A 23,821-nucleotide genomic window follows, 5' to 3' on the forward strand; every position below is an offset into this window, starting at 1 on the left:
CTTAGCCAGATTGAAACTCTGGAAGCAGGGGGAGGACTGCCACAAACCAGCCCCTTTAGTGATGTCACAAGCCCAGTGGTATAAGGTACTTTCCCTCAGTCTGCAGGCACTACTAGCCTGGGAAGCTGCTGCAATCAGACCTTCTGATGCATTGTGACATCTGGCTCCTCCCACCAGCATGGTTTTGCCTGCTTTTAATCCCCTTTTATTTATATTTGCTTTGTACATAATTTAATTGTCTCATATTGTAAAATCTTTTGATATCTTCTGTAAACACTGCCTACCTTTTTGAGTAAAATAAAAAATTATTAGTTTCATCTCCATGTTCTATACCAAACTTTCACGTGCCTAAAAGTTAATTGAGCTACTAATTTGGGTTGGCTTCGTACCCCTTTATTAATTTTATATATTAATAGAGACATCATAAGCTGGTGGCAGAGAAGTGTGCTCTGGGCTAGGTGGGCTAGCTGGCAGTGATGGAAGGGATTTTATAAGCTGATTGTCTTGCTGCGGCCAGAGCCTTTATAATTCCCTCGCTGCAGCATGCCTAATAGCCAGTGCACAACAAGTGGCCCATCCGGCAACTAATTATCCTAGGTGCAGTTCCCTGACAGACCTGAGGGTAAGGGGGGTGCTGGAGAGCAGCAAGTTCCAATCAGAACCAAAAGTGGGATATACATAAATCCCTACAGTTCGTGACATATTGTGGCAGCAGTGGGATAACTACAATAAGCCCCTGCGGTAAATTGTTAGGGCAAGACTAGCTTGCTGTTTTCATCACATTATTGGCAGAGGTGGGATAACTAAGATAAGCCGCCCTGCACATGTGATAGCCGTGTGCAGCCAAGGGTCACACCCCTGATCGTGAAAGTTAGGGACAGGGAAGGAGCCCCTGGAGCCTGGTATCCCAACCACAGAGTTGTGACAGTAGATATTGGTCCTTTGTGGTCTTAAAATTTAAAAAACAGATAGTCACTTACAGTCCCCTTCTTTTCCTCCACATTGTTGCCCATGTCCCTACTGGTCTCCTCTCACAACTTCCTCTTCAAGCAAAAGTATCACTGCTGCAGCCAGTCAGGTAACACCACTTGCTGGATGAAGAAAAAGACCAGCAGGGTACATGGACAGCAGTGTGAAATTTACAGTGGTTATTCTATTCTAGCTGTTCTGCTCCATTTAAGGTTTATGGCACTGAGGAAACTAAGATAGCTGAGCACTGTATGAACTGCCTTGCCCTTTGTCATTGCAACAGCAGGGCACCTGCACCATTCAACTCCCCCTGGCTATTGCCTTATAGTTAGTGGAAAATGGGGGACACAAGCTATCTGTGTTAGGCATTGGGTTCCTGTCGCTGCACAGCGGGAATCCCGAGCCTTGTTTCCGGCAGTCTCCCATTCCTCTTCAGCTGCAGAGGAGGCTGCTTAGCAGACTCGTCGGTCCCGGCGCTCTGCCCAGACTAGCTCTGTGGGTTTGGTTGCTGCTGCCACCTCTGGTCCAGCTATAGCAACGCATGCTGGTCAGCAGCAAGCTACTCCAGTGACTAAGTCCTCCATTCGGTCCACTGAGCATGCCCATGGGACAATCTCCCATTGGAGATCAGAGGTCACATGCTCAGGTCCTTCTCCAACTTGGATTGGACCATCAGGAAGGTCCCGGAAGGACGCTGCTATAAAAGGGTCGCATAGCCGCTCGGCCATGCGCTAGTATAGACTGCATTGCCAGACTATGAGGAATGAGTGTTGCATGCATGTATGAATGTCTCTGGTGCATGACTCATTAAGAAACCCCTACCCTTGGTATGCATGTGTTGTGCAGCCTAGCCTGTTAAGCGCCCAGGCATAGGTGTATGTAGAGGCAGAGTCTGAGACTGGCATCAGTGTTCACCGGTGGCTCTGCACACCACGGTGCATGTGCTCGACACTCCACCATAGTCATCGTCTATAGTGGCGTCCGCAGGTGCGACTCCGTGCGCTCAGAAGGTCTAGAGGGACTCTGACCCCGTGTCCTTGGGGCAGAGTTCTGTGACCGCATTCTGTGCGCTCCATTGCCGAGCTCTCTGAGCTAAACAGGCTCTGGCATTTATGTTCTGTGGTAGTGCGGCTCTGTGAGGTAATAGAGTTCGCCCTGTACACGGGGTGACGTTAACCTGTGTGTTCTTCCTTTATACCGCCATATAGCATCCTCCATTACCTAGCAGCAGTATACCACCTCTGCACGGTGGACCCCGGGTTGCGATCGCACTTTCTCATATTTTATACTTAGTGCGATCCGCAACCCTAACATTCTGTTTTGGTTACTGTGGTATCCCATCGGTCCGACCCATACCGTTCTAACAATTCTTACCTATCCAGAGGTTATAATTTAGGTTGTCTAGACTACCAATTTAACAGCAAGATAAATTTAAAGGGGATCTGTTGCCAGATGTCAAACTGCACACGCTATTAACTTATTAATTAGCTATCTTAGATCTCAGTATACTGGTATACTTGCGCTGAAAATCTTTGTCAAAATAACTTTAAAATTCTGTCTAAAATATTTTGAGTCCAGCTGCAGAGAGAAAAAGCTCATGAGTCCAAGTGTATTCATGGTTAAAATTCCATCCACATAGCCAGACTGACAGCTGCAGATTATACTGAGCAGTGTGAGATTTTAGCAGAAGCAGGGAGGAGGGACACTGAGCAATTAATCAGACTAGGTGAGAAAAGAGTGAATACACTTGGACTCAAGAGTTATTTCACTGTCTACATAGCTGGACTCACAGGGCCCAATCCTTTCAGACTGGCATTTCATACGCCAGTCTTAATGACGGGCGTGCAGGAGAAGATGTGCCTAACTCATTAAGATGGTCATGTCATTTAATGAATTAGGTGCATCTTATCACTATCACGTAGAAACTAAAGTAACATTTCTGTCCACAATTTTTGATGAATTTATTGAGTGGGCTTTGCCAGTTCAGGCTCTTAGAGCATTGAAATAAGCTAGGTGTGTGAAAAGCGAAAAAAAGGGCACAATATTCAAAAACAGTTGCTAAAACAGTAAAGAACAACATTTTCAAAGTTACTTAACTTTTTGTTTATTTCCATTGTGAAATTTTATTAAAACGTTTTTTTAAATTAAACCTTAACATTAGAAATTACCGTATTTTTGGTGTCAATCAAGTCTCAATTTTGAAAAAACGTGTACCCAAAAAGTTGCATTATCTAAGTCAAATATGCAGTGGGAAAAAAAGTGCCTGTAAGGAAAAAAAAAAATCTGTGCACGTCTATAATTCTATGAAATAGCATAAGCAATTCCGAACAATGGTCTTGTAATTTTCTGAGGTCAAACTACAGTTGTACAGAAGCTAGCATGGGTACGGCTGCTTTGACACTGGTAATTTGACCATCAATTGTGATGGCGGAGGGACAATTACATAAAATAATATGTAATCGGCAGACTGTAAAGATCTTGATTTCTCAGATGCTGGGAAAAAAATTGTTTTGTTACATAAAGAAAGTCTCCCATTATTGTCAAGCTGCTCTTGCTTCACAACCCCCACACGGTTCCAGGCTGTTCACGCCTATTGACTGGTTTTGTGTTTGGGTTTGGTTTTTAACCTTTTTCCGACAGTATCCAAATAAAGTCAAAAGACATAATCCATTCTGTGACCCTCTGGTTAAAATTCTATATATTCCTGCAGAAAGTTTTAGTGAATAAATACAGTCACCCAGTTATTAAAACGGTATTTAGTACAATTTATTTCATTTATGGAACCAGTTCCGAACATTGAGGAAAAGTGTAAAGTGTCCATGTTAATGTAGCTTTGCCAATTCTTGGGGTGCAACATGTAGTTATAGAGTACCAAAGAAATATTGTGAAATGGTTCACGTCAGTAGTAGAACCCAACCTAAGGGCTCCGCACACATGCATGTAGGTATCAGAGATATTAGAAAAATGATTAGAGACAGTTTTGGTCTGGGGTTCATTGGACCCAGCCTCCATCTATATACATAGTATACACCGCTCTACTTTTTATTGTAGCGTAATAAATATAGGATACAACATAAAAAATGTTTGGTATGGAATCAAACCCAAAATAAATGGATCCTAGTATGGTTGTCTTCTACTGGATCTTTAGGACCCATATCTATGAAGGGCTTACTTATGTGTACGTGTCTGATAAAAAAAAATGGAGACATATTAAAAACGAAAACCTTCAATGCTTGCAACTTTTGGATGGAATAACCCTTAATCATAATAGTTTTATTCTACCTGAAATACGTATTTTGGATTTTGTCCCATTTTTGTATTCTATGTGATTAAAGGCCAAGTTTTAACTACTTTCCTTTGGTGTAGAAGAACATCCTCTTTTAGACGATTGAGAGCTATCTGACCTGGAAGCCAGACCAGTGCATACTCCTCCGTGCACCACACCCAGACCATAGACTGTCTAACCTGGGAGCCTCCTGAGATACTTATCTATAACACATAAGTGGTGAGCTGAACTGACCTGTTTTCTATTTTTTATATACGATTGTAGTGCCAATCATTTGTCCTCATATACTGTAGTTTGCACATGCTGATGACTGCCATATATAAACTGAAGTGTAAAATCCCAAACACATATTAGATGAACCCATTGACTTTGAAGGACCAGATGACCATCTGATTTATATGGTGACCTTTTTGTGAGAGATTTGGATCTGGCAGTAGGGATTTCATCATGCATAATGTGCCATTCCACCGAATCACAACCCTGGAACGGAGACGGCACGGGAAGTGAGTATAGGTTTTATCATTTTATCGGGGCTGAACATTTAGTTTAAGAAGGGGTTGTTTTAGTAGTGTACAACCCCTTAAGGTCACGACAGTGTGAATGAACCCCTATTCATTGCACTTGTAGCAACATATGCTCTGGTTCAATTTTTTGGTTTTCGTAGATTTGTCTAGCAGTGGTCTTCGCCTTTCTGCCCATCGAAAAACACATATCAAATGCTCGTGATTGGAGGAGCAGGGAGAGATAGCTGTCTGTGCCAAGCAAATAGTTGTTCGACAAGTATCTCATGTGTATGGCCAACTTTACTGGCAGATTATCTGCCCTTGTAAAAGGACCCTTACAAATTATGATTTAGATCTTGGTGCAGAACATGCAATTTGTGTACTAGTAAACTAAACTCTATCAAATCTAAATACACAAATACAAAGTCCTAAATCCAACAAGAGAAAAACAAACAAGTCGTGAAAGATAACCAAAGCTATAAACGAAGCCTAAGGGCAATTCCGATGGAACCAAAACAAAAAGGGTTTGATCTTTGTCCTAAGCTATAAATCATCTTTTTGTATCTCATCATTAAATACATCAACCTGAATGATTTTCGTGTTATTTCAAAAGTTGTCTAAAGAGTTTATTATTAACAGATGGCAGCGTGAAAAGAGGACATCCTGTACATAAAAATTCTACTAATGTACATTGCGATACTTACAATCAAAAACCACCTAAATGTATTTTCCCTCGTCCCACGAGAGGAAATCATTTACCAGCTCCTTTGTGGGCTTTTGTAAAAATAAAGATCACAGACAATTGCCTAACTGCGTTTTGTCATCTTACACCAATTATCCCCCTCACTGCTTTTGATGTACTTTAATCATCCTTCACACACAATGTAATCCAAAGTTGTTCCTCCCCTCCCAGTGTTGAAGATGATTTCATTGACCTGTCTGCAACTTTTAAAGTCTGTATAATTGAATTACTCAAGGATTGGACTTTACACTTTTTGAGCACATACCAGAGACGTTACAGAAAAAAAATGGAAAATGAGGATAAAGCACTTGGATATCACTGTGAAAACTCGAAGGAATATTTACTTAAAATAGGAAATCTAAAATGTCATGAGTAACTTTGATCATTTCTAAAATGATATGTTATCGCTTGAGTTGTGTCGGTCAGGAAACTGAACTTTTAAAGGCGTAACGAAGATATTCCAGAGGTACTAGTAGCAATGAGAAGGTACAATCGCCGCAGCAGGTGTAGAGAGATCAGGCCAACGCCCAGGGTCAAATAAGAAAATCATAGCTACGCTACACAGGTAAAAAAAAAACATAGCTGATGGTGTAAGGGTGTTTCCAGGTCCTTCAACCAGGTTCTGAATATCAGACATGGAGACCAAATCTTTAGCAATGTCTGGTTGAAAGATTTCCAATGATCTAATGGTGTTTGGGAAAGCCATAGGAGACGCCAAAAGTTAATGACTGTTAATAATGAGGCACAACACCCCAAAAGTTTTATTATACTCACAAAATTCCACTGAATAAAGACAGAAAAAAAAACAGTGTCAAACACTTAATCCAAACTGTGTGTGCATTGCATACTTGCCCAAGTCAAGTTTTGCCTGATCGGTTTTGCTCTTATTATTACGGTGTTTTACTATTGGAGTATTTAGCTTTCCCCACACCATTACATCTAGACATTTCTGAAGATTTGATCTCCGTGTCTGCTTTTCGGAGCCTGGTTATAGGAACTGGAAACTACCTAAGATCCTAAGAGCTTCAGCTAAATTTGTGACCTGCGCAGTGTATCTATGATTTGATTTTTTAGTAACTCGGTCTGTTGATATTTCATTTGTTTAATTGTCTAATACTTGACAATCCTTTATTAATAGCCTGGGGAGCTGCATGAATAAAAAATAATAATGGGGTTCTCTACTCGTGGTCTACATAGGTACTTAATTATGGACTAAATAATTATTTTCTATCCCCATATTTTGAAATCCCTGCATTTTGTCTTCTGTTAACATAGCCATGGTCAACCATTTTCATGGTCAGCCATTTTTTAATTAAGGATACATATAATATACAGTATATATTTTTCTTTTTTTTGGATGGGTTGTGGGGCAACTGCAATTCTGACACTGTTTTGAGGTTCTGGCTTTATATCACTCGCTTTGGGGGAGGAAGGGAGATGAATGGCAGCATAATAAACACAGGAAAAATCATAAATACAGTTTGGTATGTTATTTGTGAATTCACCCAAAGCAAACAGACCTCTTGGGATTTTGTTCTGCTGGTCCGTGGGGACCTTTTTCATTTGGACCTTCCTGGACCCAACAGCAGATCCTCTGATACAGAAGTGAGCCAGTTGATCATTACCCAGGGAGGACTCACACCACAACATTTCTTTTTTTACCTTTTTTTATACTGTTTACTGGGTGGGATAAATCGTCTATTAATTTTAGGTGTCAAATGTAAAAATCATTGAAATGATCTAACTCATGGGTCGAAAACTTGCATATACTTAACACAGGTTAACTTTAATCAATTTTAAACAAAGTATCTAATCTTCTTATGGAACTTCTCTCGTTCTATATGATCTATATTCCTGGGAAGAGGTCAATAGATCTGCTTTTTATCTGATTAACATTACCAGTGGTCATAGATGTGGCCATATTAACTCAAGGGTTAAATGGCTAACAATGCCTTTAGAACAAGGTATCAGTTGTGTAATACCACGCCATTGCACCATCTTGGTTTACTTTGCTTCCAATATTGTTTTTCCCATTTTCAAGCTCATTTAGTAATCTCTATCACACGTATTCCAGGCTCCTTATTTCTGAACTCACCTTTCTGTCCGGCCAGTTGTACTTGGCAAATATTGTATCATAGGTGTCAACCGCTCCGTCAGCAATTAACATTATGGCTTGACTGCAGATGCTTCCTTCTCCCGTGTGATTGAACTGCAAAGAAATGACATATTCAATTAATCTAAGGGAAATGGTATCCAGATTATACTATAATCAGCCTGGTGAGGCTGAAGATTATCACGTAATCTGGGTTCAAATAGCAGCGTAATTCTCACACTTTTCTTTAAAGTGCGATTTATGTTGGCAGGGCCATGCTCTAATGAACTGTTTTAGGACATATACTTTTCAAAACTGAAATATTAATGAGCATTAATATTTTCTTTAGTAATGCCACAAATTGACAGTACTAGCACTGTCAATTTATATCAGGATTCTATTTTTTTTACAGGAAAAATAGTTATATTAACAGTATTACTCTTGCCAACAAAATTACTGGATACTGGATGGACCCCATTATTCGGAAGTACAATCAATTAGGATTTGTTGTAACTTGTGAAAAAAAAAATCCTTTATAATTCTCATGGATTCTGTTGCTTACCATTCCTGGCTCCAGTGCCGGGCTTTGACTCTTTCTTCCCTAGTTATTATGGTTTCGACTGTGACTTGTTAATTACCTTTCAGGTCAGTATTTATGTAGTTTGCATACTCGTTATTACTTAGCAAACCAATGGACTATGCTGGACCTACTCTATTTTGTTACACCATAACTGTGAGCCGCCTGTTATAATTAAATCTGCTACGTTGCTGGGCTCTGCTACTTCACAATCAGTCACTGCTACATTGTTGTGCTCAACCATCAAGGTTAGCTCGTAAGCCAAGATCCTAAATTTTAATTTCAAGCAAAAGGAACTCGTCTTCCAGAAACATTGATTCTTTCATTATGGATTTATGTTTGCACTGCCCTAATAAATTCAAGTCCAACCATATCTACCATCACAGAACATCAGCACAGAAAGAGCCGGATGCGATGGATGGATGGTATCTGTCCAAATTTTATACTACTCTCAGATAAGGAAGTCTAAATTGGGAGACAGGTTCCTTTTAAGGATTTTCATGTAGTGAGGATAATAAGATGTTCCCTTTTATGCAAGACCACATAAAGATCCATTTTCCTGAGTGTTTTTTGAAAACTATATTGCATTGTACATTCAATGGCATTAATCTAGCACCCTCCTTTCCTTATGATAAAGGCTTAAAATACTTTTTGTCCCTTATCAAACGGACTATAAAGACTTTATACTATTCAGAAAAATCAAAAACTTTTGTCAGGGACACTGTATCAGTGTTTTTCTAATGGACATCAAATCTTGTTTTTCTCTTTATCAACTCAATTAAGTTACCATTATTTTAGAAATATTGATTTAAAGAATAACAGAACTTTGGTAGAGGAGAGTCTGGAAAAAAGTGTTGAGACTATGGTAATGTTGCATCTGAAAACTTTGGTGCAGCTTGGGGTTTACAAGTATAAAGCTCCGGATGAGGATCTAGCCATAATTGTGGTAGCCCAAAAGGCGTTAGCTAACAATTCCTACCATTAAAGTTGACCAAAAAAGGATCACAGTACCCTGGTCCCGTGGCCAAATTGGTAGTCCATGGTTGCCGAGCCACAGCACTGCCAACTTCTTACTATTTTCCAACATACCCGATGTCTCTTCTGGTTCATAGTTTCATCGTTTTTAAGGTAAGATTGAAGTTAGACTTAAGTCCATCGAGTTCAACATAAAGCCTAATATGTTGATCCAGAGGAAGGCAAAATGCCATGGGGCAGACAATAATAGCGCCATATTATGGGAAAAATTCCTTCCCGACTCCATACAGCAATCAGACCAGTTACCTGGATCCACGTCCCATCGCAGAATCTAGCACCCATAACCTGTAATATTATATTTTTCAAGAAAGACATCCATTCCCTTCTTAAATTTTAGATTAGTAGATGCATGACGCAACCATGATGTTATGCTGAACCTACTAATTGGAACAGGAGCCAGGGATCTTGGCAGATAGGAGGAGGTTTGAAGTGTTGTGGTCTAGCAGCCACGGACTACCAACGTAGCCGGTTGGACCAAGGTCCTTTGAATCTTTTTGTTCAACTCTACTTAACTATGTAAGAAAGAGAAAAAAAAATAAGGCCAGAAGAGCTTCCACTAATAATTTCAAAATAAGATAAAGTTAGTGTAACAGTCCATATCTTTAGGCTTATGTTAATATTAAGACATCAGGTTACTGAGAAAAAAAAGTCAAAGATGTGAATCAGATAAAACATAATATCAAGATATTCAGTGAAAGTGCCACAAATATAATACAAACCTCATTCAGCAAATCAAAGGCTTCATTCAGTGCTATGTCCAGCATTCCGATCCCTTTGGCGGAAAGTTTATCTAAGTGCTCCCTGAAGTGCTAAAATGAAGAAGAAATAAATTATTGGGGCACTTTATGTAAAAAAAAATACCAAATTTAAAATCTATTAGATGTCGAGTGGCTTAATTATTACAGTCAGCTCTCTGTAATACACAAATAGATATGAGCACACCTTGTTTTTACAGTCATTTGTGGCCAGATGACTTAATCAGATGTGAGGGCCTGGACAGTAGGAAAACTGGCAATTGAGACAATTGTAAGTAGTGCGAGGATAGAAGTAGTCTGATGTAATTCAAGAAATCTAGAAGACGTTGTACGGGATTGACCATGTGGTTTATTCTCACTGCGTTATGAAGTGGGACCAACTTCTTCATCAGGAGAGCCAAAATATTAAGAATATTGTGGGTCTACTGATGAAGAAGTTGGTCCAACTTCGAAACTCATTGAAAATAAACCACATGGTCAATCCTGTACAACGTCTTCTGGATTTCTTGCATTACAGCAGCAGCGCAGTCTACTACTCCTATACTCCCACCTCTTGCTCCATACGGTGGGATCTCCCAACCTGAGGGTACTGCAAGCAGCTGTCAATAACTAATTCCTTGGTTGTGGGTCAAACAACCCCAAAGAATGAGCAGTTTACACCTTACCTATACAAATTTGTCCATCGGACCCAATTGTGCTTGGTGCTCCCTTGTTTCAATTGAAGCAATTGAACATTGCCCAAGATCCCTCAGTCTTAGGTATTCCACAGCCAAATTGCACCATAGAGACATCTTATATGGAGCTCCTGTTACCTTAGTTTTGCAAATAAAGTAACAAAAGACATTTTGTGGGTAATATACCCTTGATGCTAGATGCAGTCAATTTTCAGCCTGCTTTCACCTTATATCCTGGCCAATAAAATCTAAGGACTCATTCAGACGTTCGTTTTTCGCATACAAGTTCTATTCATGTTTTTGATGGATAGCACTCGTACCTAGTGTGGTCTATGGGGCTGTTCACATGCTCAAGTTTTTGGGAGGACACATCAAAATTGCGGAGACATGCCTGATATTGATCTAAGCCCCAGATTAAAATCAGCAACGCAAGTCTATAGGTCCAAGAAAAAAATCAGACAGCACTCCAATGCCATCATGGACTGCTCGATAGGAGAAGGGGAAAATCTTTTTTTTTTCTTTTTCTCATTTGAGAAAAACTGATGAAACTCGAACTAAACACTGATGAAACCCTGAAAAAAGAAAATCACTGATGAAACTAGGACCATTTCTCTTCTACATGAAAAAAAAACAGACGTCTGAATGAACCCTAACTGTCCTTTTGTCCATGCAGCAATTTCTGGTAGACAAGATGGCAGACGATAGAAGAATCGAACAAAAGTAGACTTTCCAATTCCAATGTCAGAACTTAGGGTCTACTAAGTACCAGTACATGAGTTCCTGAAGATTCTGAACTATCTGTCTATCTTGTGTGGAACCAGATGGTCTAATCAGCAAGTCTAACAAAAGTGTGCTCCATAAATGCCAGGTTAATGGATCATGGGTCGTTTGGCTTTTTTTAGGCCAAATGCACAAGTGAGTATTTGGAGAGTTTTTTACATCAGTATTTGTAAGCCTAAAACAGGAGCGGGTGATAAATCCAGAAGTGGTGCTGTGTTTCTATTATACTTTTCCTCTGATTGTTCCACTCCTGGTTTTATCTTACAAACACTTAGGTAAAATACTGACCAAATACGGAATGAGTGAACTTGGCCTTAAGGGTATGGAGTGGATTTTACCAAGCCGCATATAAAACGTTTATGCTAGTTATACAGTAAACCCAGCAGTGCAAAAATCAGTCTTTGACTAGGCAAGAATGTATTTCTCAATAAATAATCATGACAGCACTCATCAGGAGTTACAAAAAAATATAAAACAATTTATTCCTCCATACACACATAACAATAAACCTCTATTTTGCTATTTGGTTATGGAGGAATAAATAATTTTTTAATTTTTTTTTTAGAGTGGGTGTATGCCTAATGGAGCACATCTGATGCTTGAAATGACCGGATTGTTTAAGTGTACCAATAACTCCACCCAACAACCAAAATAATTAACATGTTGTATTGACTTTTTAATAGAAATTTCATTTCATCTGCATCTGTTACGCACTTTCATGTTACAAAATGTGCTAACAATCAGAAGCAAATAGTATGCGACTACCTTTTTGCCTACCTATTACTAGAGGCCAGCGTAAAGAAAACATTTCACTTGATTTAGACTGAGTATCTCCTGCATTTGCCGCTTCTCCGCTGATTCTGGGACAGTTTCTCTTTTTCGTCTGTGCCTCTCAGTTCCAAAGTTAGGCCCCAGGTAATAAAGATGCAGCGTTTCCCTTCAGTAACTGAGCGTATACCGCAGAACTCCTCTGGGGCGTGGCTGTGTTTTCATTGGTCGGTGTCAAGGGAGAAAAAGAAAACACCCACAAAGAATTTCTGTGGTAGTTGAATGAAAAATGTAGTAACGGGGGCATAACTTTGGAACGGAAGGACATAAAAGAGAAAGAAAAACTGTTCCAGAATCGGTGAAGCATCAGCAAATGAATGAGGGCTCGGGTTAAATTAAAAATCTATTAAAATGGTTCACTTTAACATTTAATTGTAATAAAATCCCAAATAAGATGTGCCGCTCCATTTTTGTTTGTATATATCTCTATCTCAAACTTAAGAGGTTCAGTACCAGACTCTAATAATCCCCTAAACAATTTTACCCTCTATGGTAAATCCAATAGATGAAGCTTTCGAAACTCTAATTTTTGCAGATTCTGTCCTGATTATATGATCTGTTGGGAATCCTTTAGCAATCAGCACAGTTTAATGCTTGCGTTATCCTACTAAAAACATTTATCAACAACTCGATACTTCAATAGCCGCAAGGCAAGCACAGATTTAGCTCATCTACATAAGGCTTGCGGACATAAATGTGTTAAGCTACTTAAGCAACAAATATGTCAGTAAATTACATGCAAAGTAATAGGCTGTTGTATAATTAAAAAGGGTAATTCATCGCGAGGATGCGGAAAAAAAATGCATAACAGCAAATGAAAAGTGTCACTTGGAAAAATATGGATTGTCAATTAGCTGGATAGGAATCAAGTTCTGCCCGGGCTTGTGAGCTCAGCCGCATTGTTCTGATGCCACATCTTATGGTATTTCTAGATCAATGGCTTTGGATTTTATTTATTGCTGTTGAAAAAAGGATTGTGGTAATTGCAATTTCAAGAGGAGCTATTTGGTAAATCAGGAAGGCATATTGCAAAATGCACCAACAGTAATTTCAATTTATAACCTTAGTTTTTTTTCAAATGAATTTGAAGGGTTGTGATTACAATTGCTAAGATTAAAGAAAAACATGCAGAACTTAGAAGTTAAGCCCCTGTACACATTAGACATGCTTAAGCTGATCTCATCCATGGATTTATTCGACAGTAGAGTTGAGCGACTTTAGTCGGATCGGGTTTCATGAAACAAAATTTGCTTCAGATGAAACTGGTCCGACTAGGGCAAAAAAAAGTCGGAGTTTCGTCCGAAACCCGACCCCAATGCAAGTCAATGGGAAATAAAAGTCGGCATTGAGCGGATGACATTCATCCACTCAATGCCGACTTTTATTCCCCATTGACTTGCATTGGGGTCGGGTTTCGGACGAAACTCCGACTTTTTTTTGCCCTAGTCGGACCAGTTTCATCTGAAACAAATTTTGTTTCATGAAACCCGATCCGACTAAAGTCGCTCAACTCTATTCGACAGTATAAGTCTAAGACTAATGAGTATATGGACCCTGGAAAATTGATTGTTGGGGTAGTGATTTTGGACTGCTGATTCTTTTCTTCTACCAGTGGCTCTCTCATCGAGGACACATGAGCGCTGAGGACACTACTGTGTATAGGAGAGATGGCCAAGATAGCTGCCATCATTCTAAGGTATATTATCATTTATTAAGGTCACTTATATAGCTCCAAGATATTTTGAAACACTTTGCGCACACCATCATAACTGTCCCCTTTGAGTCTCACAATCTTAATTCCCTGTTGTGAATTCTCTTACTTCTGAGTCAGGGCTCCCTCTGGTGGAAAGCTGCTCTGCTCTATGTCCTCTCTCTATTATGTTTGTCCTTTAGCCTGGGAGTAGGGGTGTGTGATTTGCACCTAACTTTGCCCTGACTGTAATGGGTACAAATTACTCTGATTGTCTGGGCACCAAGAACTTAGAATCCATAATCTATTATTGGTGCCCAAACCTATGAGAAGGCAACAGAGAGCTCAATCCTGAGTGATCCCTAATAATAGTTACAGGATCAGTGTAAAATATACCATCAAAGAAAAGCTGATGAAACTAGGACTAAACTCTGATGATACTCTGCTGACACTCTGATGGCACTTTGATCAATACTGATGAAATTTAGGCCGTTTTTCTCAGATATGAAAAAACAGACATCTGATTAAGCCCTTATGTTACTTCTTATAAAATAAAATAAAAACTTTCATTGCCAATTAGGTTTGATTAAAAGGTCTATCTGACCTATTTGCTGAACTCTAAGCCTGACCATGGGCATGACCAAACGGTAGTAGACATAGCAGCTTCTAAGGAGACTAGAAACCTAAGGGGGCCATCTCCTCTCAAAGTTGGGGTGCAGTTATTGATTACCATGGAGTTAATAAGAGTAATGGGTAATAGATTGGATTGCAGATCAGTCTGGGTCCAAAGAATTAATGGAAAACATTTTATGAACTCACTTAATGCTGGAAGTGGTGGCAATCTAAGTTCTATGTGCCACCATGGTTGCTAATTAGGCACTAGAAAAGAGCTAAAAATGTAAGAAATATGTCCTATACCTTATTTTAATGGGAAATTTAATTTTTCTTCAAATTACTAACATTGAATTGAGTAGACTACACCGTATGACAAAAATGAAGTCATTGTTCCAGTTGAGAATTTCAATTTTATGCTGCGTATCTCCCAGGCACACATAAGGGCATTGCGGTGTTTCCTGGCTATACCGATTACCTGTTCACCGGAGGATTGACACCGAGCTGTGATATATAACGTCCCAGCTCATTATATCTCCGAGGAATAAGCGTATTGAAGTGTTCAGTGTACTGTAAGAATGTATCAGATAAAATGCTCAAATTTGTTTTGTGTACAAAATTGTATCCGATATGGATTTCACGGACTATGAATTTTAATGAAGCCGTGTTCTTCGCTCGCAGGCTCGACAGCGAGCAGAAGCTGGGATGTGACGGTGAGAAAATGATGAGTTAATGACATGTTCTCCAGTCTTGATGCGGCAAAGATACCGTCCTCATCAGTTTTATTTCAGACGTTTCTGTTGTCCTTTGAAATGAACGTTCCGCTAAAGTAAAGCTCAATCGAAGCCTCCAATTTCCAATTGGGTCCCTCTAATATAAACAAGGGCTCTGTGTAATGTCGCTGGATGCCAGCAAATAGTGTAGGTAAGTACTCGTGACCGAGAAACCTATGGATGATTTGGCCGCTCTTGAAAATACTTTCACAGCTGCGATTTCCAATGGTATTCGGTGATATATGAAAAAGTACAGGAAAATGAAACATATTAAACTACGATGAAAGGCGCAAAGGTATTTCTGCAAATATCATGTGACTTACAAAGCCCTCTGTTACAGAGGAAATCAACACCCCTGCGACAAGGCACGTTCGGAATGTTCCGTCTAAAGGGAGAAGCTGCTGAAAGATTAGCTATTTCTGCAAAGCCCTCAATAAAGGGAAACCATAAAACTAACGTTCATTCATCTTTTAAATACCAGCATTTATTTTACATCGTAAATGAAACCTGTACTGAAATTTAAAGATGATGTGAGTTCTATTTTATACTTTCCAGAGCATGAAGAATCTAAATAGGAGGGTTATATTATGTAATGATGAAAAAGTTCAATACTTAAAGGAGCAGCCAGAACCATGGATAGATCATCAATAGAAGATCAGTTGGTGCGAACCATGGATAGGTCATCAATAGAAGATCAGTTGGTGCGAACCATGGATAGGTCATCAACAGGAGATCATTTGGTGCGAACCATGGATAGATCATCAATATAAGATTGGTTCATGCGTACCATGGATAGGTCATCAATATAAGATCGGTTGGTGCGAACCATGGATAGGTCATCAACAGAAGATCATTTGGTGCGAACCATGGATAGGTCATCAACAGGAGATCATTTGGTGCGAACCATGGATAGATCATCAATATAAGATTGGTTCATGCGTACCATGGATAGGTCATCAATATAAGATCGGTTGGTGCGAACCATGAATAGGTCATCAATAGAAGATCAGTTGGTGCGAACCATGGATAGGTCATCAACAGGAGATCATTTGGTGCGAACCATGGATAGATCATCAATATAAGATTGGTTCATGCGTACCATGGATAGGTCATCAATATAAGATCGGTTGGTGTGAACCATGAATAAGTCATCAATAGAAGATCAGTTGGTGCGAATGATGGATAGGCCACCAATATAAGATCAGTTGGTGCGAACCATGGATAGGCCACCAATATAAGATCAGTTGGTGTGAACCATGGATAGGCCACCAATATAAAAATGGTTGATGCAAACCATGGGTAGGTCATGAATAGAAGATCAGTTGATGCGAACCATGAATAAGTCATCAATAGAAGAACAGTTTGTGCGAACCATGGATAGGTCATCAATAGAAGATCAGTTGGTGCGAACCATGGATAAGTCATCAATAGAAGATCAGTTGGTGCGAACCATGGATAGGTCATCAACAGAAGATCATTTGGTGCGAACCATGGATAGGTCATCAACAGGAGATCATTTGGTGCGAACCATGGATAGATCATCAATATAAGATTGGTTCATGCGTACCATGGATAGGTCATCAATATAAGATCGGTTGGTGCGAACCATGAATAGGTCATCAATAGAAGATCAGTTGGTGCGAACCATGGATAGGTCATCAACAGGAGATCATTTGGTGCGAACCATGGATAGATCATCAATATAAGATTGGTTCATGCGTACCATGGATAGGTCATCAATATAAGATCGGTTGGTGTGAACCATGAATAAGTCATCAATAGAAGATCAGTTGGTGCGAATGATGGATAGGCCACCAATATAAGATCAGTTGGTGCGAACCATGGATAGGCCACCAATATAAGATCAGTTGGTGTGAACCATGGATAGGCCACCAATATAAAAATGGTTGATGCAAACCATGGGTAGGTCATGAATAGAAGATCAGTTGATGCGAACCATGAATAAGTCATCAATAGAAGAACAGTTTGTGCGAACCATGGATAGGTCATCAATAGAAGATCAGTTGGTGCGAACCATGGATAAGTCATCAATAGAAGATCAGTTGGTGCGAACCATGGATAGGTCATCAACAGAAGATCATTTGGTGCGAACCATGGATGGATCATCAATATAAGATTGGTTCGTGCGTACCATGGATAGGTCATCAATATAAGATCGGTTGGTGCGAACCATGGATAGGTCATCAATAGAAGATCAGTTGGTGCAAACCATGGATAGGTCATCAATATAAGATTGGTTCGTGTGTACCATGGATAGGTCATCAATATAAGATCGGTTGGTGCGAACCATGGATAGGCTACCAATATAAGATCAGTTGGTGCGAACCATGGATAGGCCACCAATATAAGATCAGTTGATGCGAAGCATGGATAGGCCACCAATATAAGATCAGTTGGTGTGAACCATGGATAGGCCACCAATATAAGATCAGTTGGTGTGAACCATGGATAGGCCACCAATATAAGATTGCTTGATGCAAACCATGAATAGATCATCAATAGAAGATCAGTTGATGCGAACCATGGATGGGTCATCAATATAAGATCAGGTGGTGACCGATGCCCAACACCCTCACTGATCAATTTTTATTAGGTTTCTTAAATAGGAGACGATCAACAGTATCCAAGTGTGGCAGTTACACATGGAGGGGAGTCGAGCTGTTCAGCTCCGTTCATTGTCTATAGTCAGGGCTGCTAGCAGCTGATTGGTGGGAGTGGTGTAAATCTGATCCCCACCAAATTGATATTGATGACCTATACAAAGAATAGGTAATCAATATCACATACCATCAAAGCCCCTTTAAATGCTGTCACATTCATTTCAACAATCTATAATTAAATGAATAGTACAAGCAAATATAACAAACTTTATAACATATCTTGTCAGAGAAATGTCCTTCTTTCTCTGCTCTTGATCCACTTCTCCTCCCCTTGCCTCCTAAACCCATCTTTTGTTCTTAAAAACTGGTAAAGTCCATCTGCCTGAAGAAGCAATGTAGGGAAACCTGTGTGGGAAAGATGGAGATGGACATATCATGTAATTGGATTAGTATTACTTCTGTCATGCTCTTGGATTCAATCCGTTGAGTTTGTGTTCTGTGGTCGGCTTCTCTTTCTACCGAGCCACAGGAGACACACCTTTTTTCTCGGTGTTTGGGTTCTACTTTACTGGCTGCAGTCTGCTTAGTTTAACACAGGTGTTTTCATTTGTGTGCCTATCACCTTTTGGGTGCAGCTTTCTATTCTGCCCCCCTGCTGGTGTGTCCTGCTGGTTATAGATTTATTTGGATGTTCTGACATTCTGTTGATGTTTCAAGACAGTCTGATATTCCAGCTAAGGGTTTTCACTTTGCTGCTTCTTTCTTTCCCTTTTTTGAAAGTATCACAGCTTGTAAATGCTTTTTGTAACCTGCCAAGACTCTTTCAATTCTTGTTTGAGGGATTTTTATCCATTCTTCTTTGGGAAATTATTCCAGATCTGTGAGATTCCTAGGTCGTCTTGCATGTTCTTCTGTTTTGATGTCTAGCCACAGATTTTCAATGATGTTCAGATCAGGGGACTATGAGGGCCATTGTAAAACCTTTAGCTTGTGCCTTTTGAGGTCGTCTATTGTGGATTTTGACTTGTAATTAGGAACATTATCCATTTGTAGCATCCATCTTCTTTTCAACTTCAGCTTTTTACAGATGGTGTTAGGTTTGCATCAAGAATTTGTTGAAATTTTCTTGAATCCTTTCTTCCCTCTATCCATGAAATGTTCCCCATGCCATTGACTGCAACACAACCTCAAAGCATGATTGACCCACCCCCATGCTTAATGGTTGGTGAGATGTTCTTTTCCTGAAATTCTGTGCCCTTTTTTCTCCACACATACCTTTGATTATTGTGGCCCAGAGTTCTATTTTAACCTCATTGCTCCACAGGACTTCTTTTCAAAATGCATCAGGCTTGTTTAGATGTTCTTTTGCATACTTATGATGCTGAATTATATGGTGAGGATGCAGGAGTGTTTTTTTATGTTGACTCTTCCATTGAGGCCATATTTTAGTGGTTGCATCTGAACAGTATAACAATGTACCACAACTCCAGAGCTAAATATTTCTGAAGCTCTTTTGCCTTTTATTTTTACTCATTTATATAGCGCCATTAATTCCACACCACTTTACAGACATTATTGGCACTGTCACCATTGGGGCTCACAATCTAAATTCCTTATCAATATGACTTTGGACTGTTTGAGGAAACCAGAGTGCCCACGCAAACATGAGGAGAACATACAAACTCCTTGCAGATGTTGTCCTTGTTGGGATTTGAACCCTGAACTCCAGCGCTGCAATGCTGCAGTGGTAACCACTGAGCAACCATGAGGTATTGTCTTCTAATTTGGGCTTTATAAAATCCCTCTTTATGGGAACAAGAGGGACTTCCAACTCATCAGGGATCAAATTACAGATGCCTATTAAAATCTATTGACGTGGAAAGGAAAAAGAAGCATAGAGCTTTGCATACACACACAAGGGAATTGATTTCTAGCATTTGATTATCTAACCCCAGTGGGGAATTCACAGCTACACTGCTCAGTACTGCTATACAATGTTCTCAGTTCTGCTGCTTCTGAACATGGAAGACAGGAATCGCTCATATCAGTGTGTACTGTATTGTAACAGTGTGTTTCCACTAGCTAAGTGACAACTGGAAATTAGAGATAGAGAATGCTGGAGGAAAATGGGAGAAGACACAGATTAGATATTAGAAAAAACTTTTTGACAGTTAGAGTGATCAATGAGTGGAACAGGCTGCCACGAGAAGTGGTGAGTTCTCCTTCAATGGAAGTCTTCAAAGGCTGGACAGACATCTGACTGGGATGATTTAGTGAATCCTGCTTTGAGCAGGGGGTTGGACCAGATGGCCCAGGAGGTCCCTTCCAACTCCACGATTCTGTGATTCTATGACTCTATGATTATATGAAAACTGGTGAAAAAAAATGCAGGATACAAGCCATATAATGGCCAGAAATATTGCTATTTTTCATCTTCTGTACACACATAACAGTTTAATCTGAAAAATCATCTGAATTAATAGGTACGTTTTAAGGCTTTTTGACATTGGTGCATTTTTCTTTATTAAAAATATACCCTGGTAAGAAGACCACAGAGTATCCTACTGCGCACTCCAGTGATCAGCTGTGATTCGTGGTAAAGGGGTTGCCAGGACTTTTAGATTGATGGTCTAACCCTAGGACAGGTCATCAGTGTTGGATCGACAGGGGTTTGACAGCTGGCACCCTTGCTGATCACCTGCTCCAGATGTCAGCGGCGGCAGGAACTGCTCAGTTAGAGAGCTGCACAGTACAGCACCATCGAATGTACAGTGGCTGTGGACGGGTATTGCATATCTGTCCCCTATTTAAATTAATGGGGGGATGTGCGGTACCTAGGGGGCGGATGTGCAGTACCTAGGGGGCGGATGTGCTGCCACTATTCCATCGGTGGAGTTGTGCTGTGTAGCTCTGTAACTGAGCAGTTACAGCCTCTGCTGACACCGGGAGCAGCTGATCAATGAAAGAATACAAACAGGAATAGAATAAAATAAAGATCAACATTTTTGGATGTTTAACTAAATTTAACTAAATTCATTCTTGATTTTGAAAGGGGAAAATTATAAAAAGTGAACTCTGTGTATAGTATGGATAATTTATCTTTTTTCACACTGCTCGATATATCACAAAAGATTATTGTAAAATTTTCCATTCGTTCATTGCTTGTCAAACAACATCATCTGATGTCACAAAAAGGACACCGAAAAGTAAAAGATAAGCCAACTTGAAAATAAAAAGGATCACGTCTTTTCATTATCAATCAGTGCGACACAGGGAAGAATCCATCTGTTGTTAGGAGATAGGGACATTATGACACGATTGATGGCCAATTCACCGGCAAGGCGCACAGTCAATGTCAGGTCAAGTTGCTTTTGATAAAAAAAAAAAAATTGCACAAGTCGCCAGGCTGTCAATGTGATCGCAGGTTATACAAATGGGGATTTGTTTGTTAAATGTATCAATCATCGGAGATCTTAACGGGAATATATTAAAAAAAAAAGAGGTTTTGTTTTTATAAATGGCAATTTTGAAGGAATCTGTCAACAGATTTAGCTGCCCTATCCGAAGGTGGCCTAAAATAGAGATGGAGGCCTTGCTCCTAGAGAACCGATGAACTCCTGGATGTATTTCTAGAGATATGGACTGTCTTACCCTGTTCCTTCCCCTGAAGACAACAGATGCACTATGTGAATACCAGCGTGCTGCATTATATATGAAGTAACGTGTGTTTAACGTACTGATATAGTGATATAATGTATTATGATGATGTACAGGATATAATGTGCTAGAGCACAATGTGAATATAGCAAAAGGATAAGTTTAGGACAGCATAGGATACACAACAGGTTAGCATGTAGATAGGAAATGGTTAAGGTTAGGACTAGCCCAGTGGGTGGGCACTAGTGCTGATAAGGTCGGGAGCACTTCCTGGTTAAAGAGAGTTCAGTGTCAGCCAGTGAAGTGTGGAGTGAGTCCAAGTTCAGGTGGGGTAGTGGGTTGCTGGGGGCAGCATGGGCCATCGTTCAGTGCCATGGGTGGCCAAACGGAGATCCCTGATGGAAATTCCAACAACGTGTACAGAGTCTAGGTCTCGGGCCAGGTACCATGAAGCGAGCCTGGTCTTCTGACATCACAAGGTTGGTGAACATGGAGTAACATGAGGAGCAGGTGGCCAGTCCCAGTTGCACACCCGGAGTGGACAACAAATTCCGGAGGCTGATGGAGTCAGTGAGCTTGGTGGTAGTCCAGAATGAAAATGTGGCAGAACTGAAGAGGAGTTGTGCTAAGGAATAAGGAAGTGTGAATATCTGTGCCCTAGTCCACATGTAACCACCTGATGAAGTTGGACAGCTTAGTAAAAGTTTGACTGTTACAAAGAACCTAGTGTCCCATGCATTGTGTGCAATGGCTCTTGAGGACAGAAACCTGGAGGCAGTGGAGGCCTACGGCTTGCAAGTGAGTGTGATGCATCCCACACTCTACAGCACACCACTGGGAAACCCCTTCTCTGTAAAATGCCAATACGATACGCAACTGGACAGCAGCTTGGTCGCGACTACCGCTCTGCAGCATTTCACATTTGGTGTAGAAAACTTGACAGATGCGGGGAAAGATCCAGCGCAAACAAAGATGATGCTTAAAACTGCCGACAGGATGGTAGCGAGTGACGCAAAATGGCTAGATGGACTCGCCCATCGTGGGTCACCTGGTCAGAGGTGGCGAGGTTGTTTCCTTGAGTCTCCATAGTAGGCAACGATACCTTGCTGCCAGTCTATCCAACATAACATCAAGACACATTGATGTTATCCCCTGCGAGGCATAATTAGGCATTTTTTTTTCATTCAAGACTCCAAGTGATAACTTCTGTTGAAACTGTAATGGCAGCTATATTGGTTATAAGTCAGTTTTTCCAAGAAAAGGACATATTTTCGAAAAATTTATATTTTGGGTTGTCTAACCTTATCTATGTTCCCTAGCGCGATCCAGGGTACTTTCCATGTTCTAAAGTGGATTCTGCACCGAGGAAACCCCTCTATGAGTCATGTAATACTAAATTTCCTCGATTTGTACAGGATAACTGAGTACTCAAGCGTGGCTTTTCTCTATGATTGCAGTTGATCGCGGGAGGTAAGAAAAGGCAGAAGGGTGGTTGTCATCGGTGGCCATGATGACCTTGTTTTTGAATAGATGTCTCAATGAATCAAGTTGACAGAAGAAGACTTTATTTTCATGGTTAAAGCCTCAAAATAAGGGTCTCGCGAAGACTTCTGAAAATAGATTTTTATTCTCCTAGCGCCATAACATTACTGTTATCTTTGGCTCGCGGCTTTCATGAAAGAAACAAATGCACTTTCAATGTCTCTACACAATTAGTCTCTTACCTCTTTGTTGTTTCTGTCTGCTTGTACCAACGTCCCATTCAGACACGGTTCGACGTATTGAATTTCTTCATTATACTGTAAAAGGAGACGATAAAAAGACGGTAAATACAATAGATGGAAAAAAAAATGATGGAGTGAGAGTATTATCTATAGGAACTTCCATTACAACAATAGTGATGACTGTGGGAAATTTTATAGATTTTTTTTTAGAAATTATTGGTAAACTGAGAAATATATAGTAGCTGTGTACGCGTCACCTAGTAGAGGAAGTAGGCGACCGGTAACGCTCATAAGTCCCCCAAACACAGGGACGCCCAGCTCGGTAATAGGTCATGAGAAAATTACCTATTGTCTACATCAAGGTTTCATAGTAAATGTTTTAATTTTTATATCATTAACTGTAAATATACTGTATAAACAATAAAAATAACATTTTCAATTTTCGTGTTGACACATAAACAGCATCAGAAATAGACTGACGCAGACCCTATTTGTTTGTATTC

The 23,821-nt window shown here is 40.0% G+C and overlaps 1 protein-coding gene across 1 annotated transcript in view; it reads right to left on the reverse strand.

Annotated features, from left to right (window-relative positions):
* Window positions 1–23,821, reverse strand: part of CACNA2D3 (calcium voltage-gated channel auxiliary subunit alpha2delta 3) — a 1,008,555-nt gene that overhangs the window by 620,102 nt on the left and 364,632 nt on the right. Inside the window, exons 7-9 of the mRNA XM_073574154.1 lie at window positions 23,319–23,393; window positions 9,924–10,013; window positions 7,596–7,709 (exon numbers count right to left, since the gene is read on the reverse strand). Coding sequence (XP_073430255.1) covers window positions 7,596–7,709; window positions 9,924–10,013; window positions 23,319–23,393 — 279 coding nt within the window. The remainder of the gene's footprint in view (window positions 1–7,595; window positions 7,710–9,923; window positions 10,014–23,318; window positions 23,394–23,821) is intronic.

The sequence above is a fragment of the Dendrobates tinctorius genome, unplaced genomic scaffold (assembly GCF_039654945.1).
Source record: "Dendrobates tinctorius isolate UK_male_01 unplaced genomic scaffold, ASM3965494v1 ptg000038l, whole genome shotgun sequence".
NCBI lineage: Eukaryota > Metazoa > Chordata > Amphibia > Anura > Dendrobatidae > Dendrobates > Dendrobates tinctorius.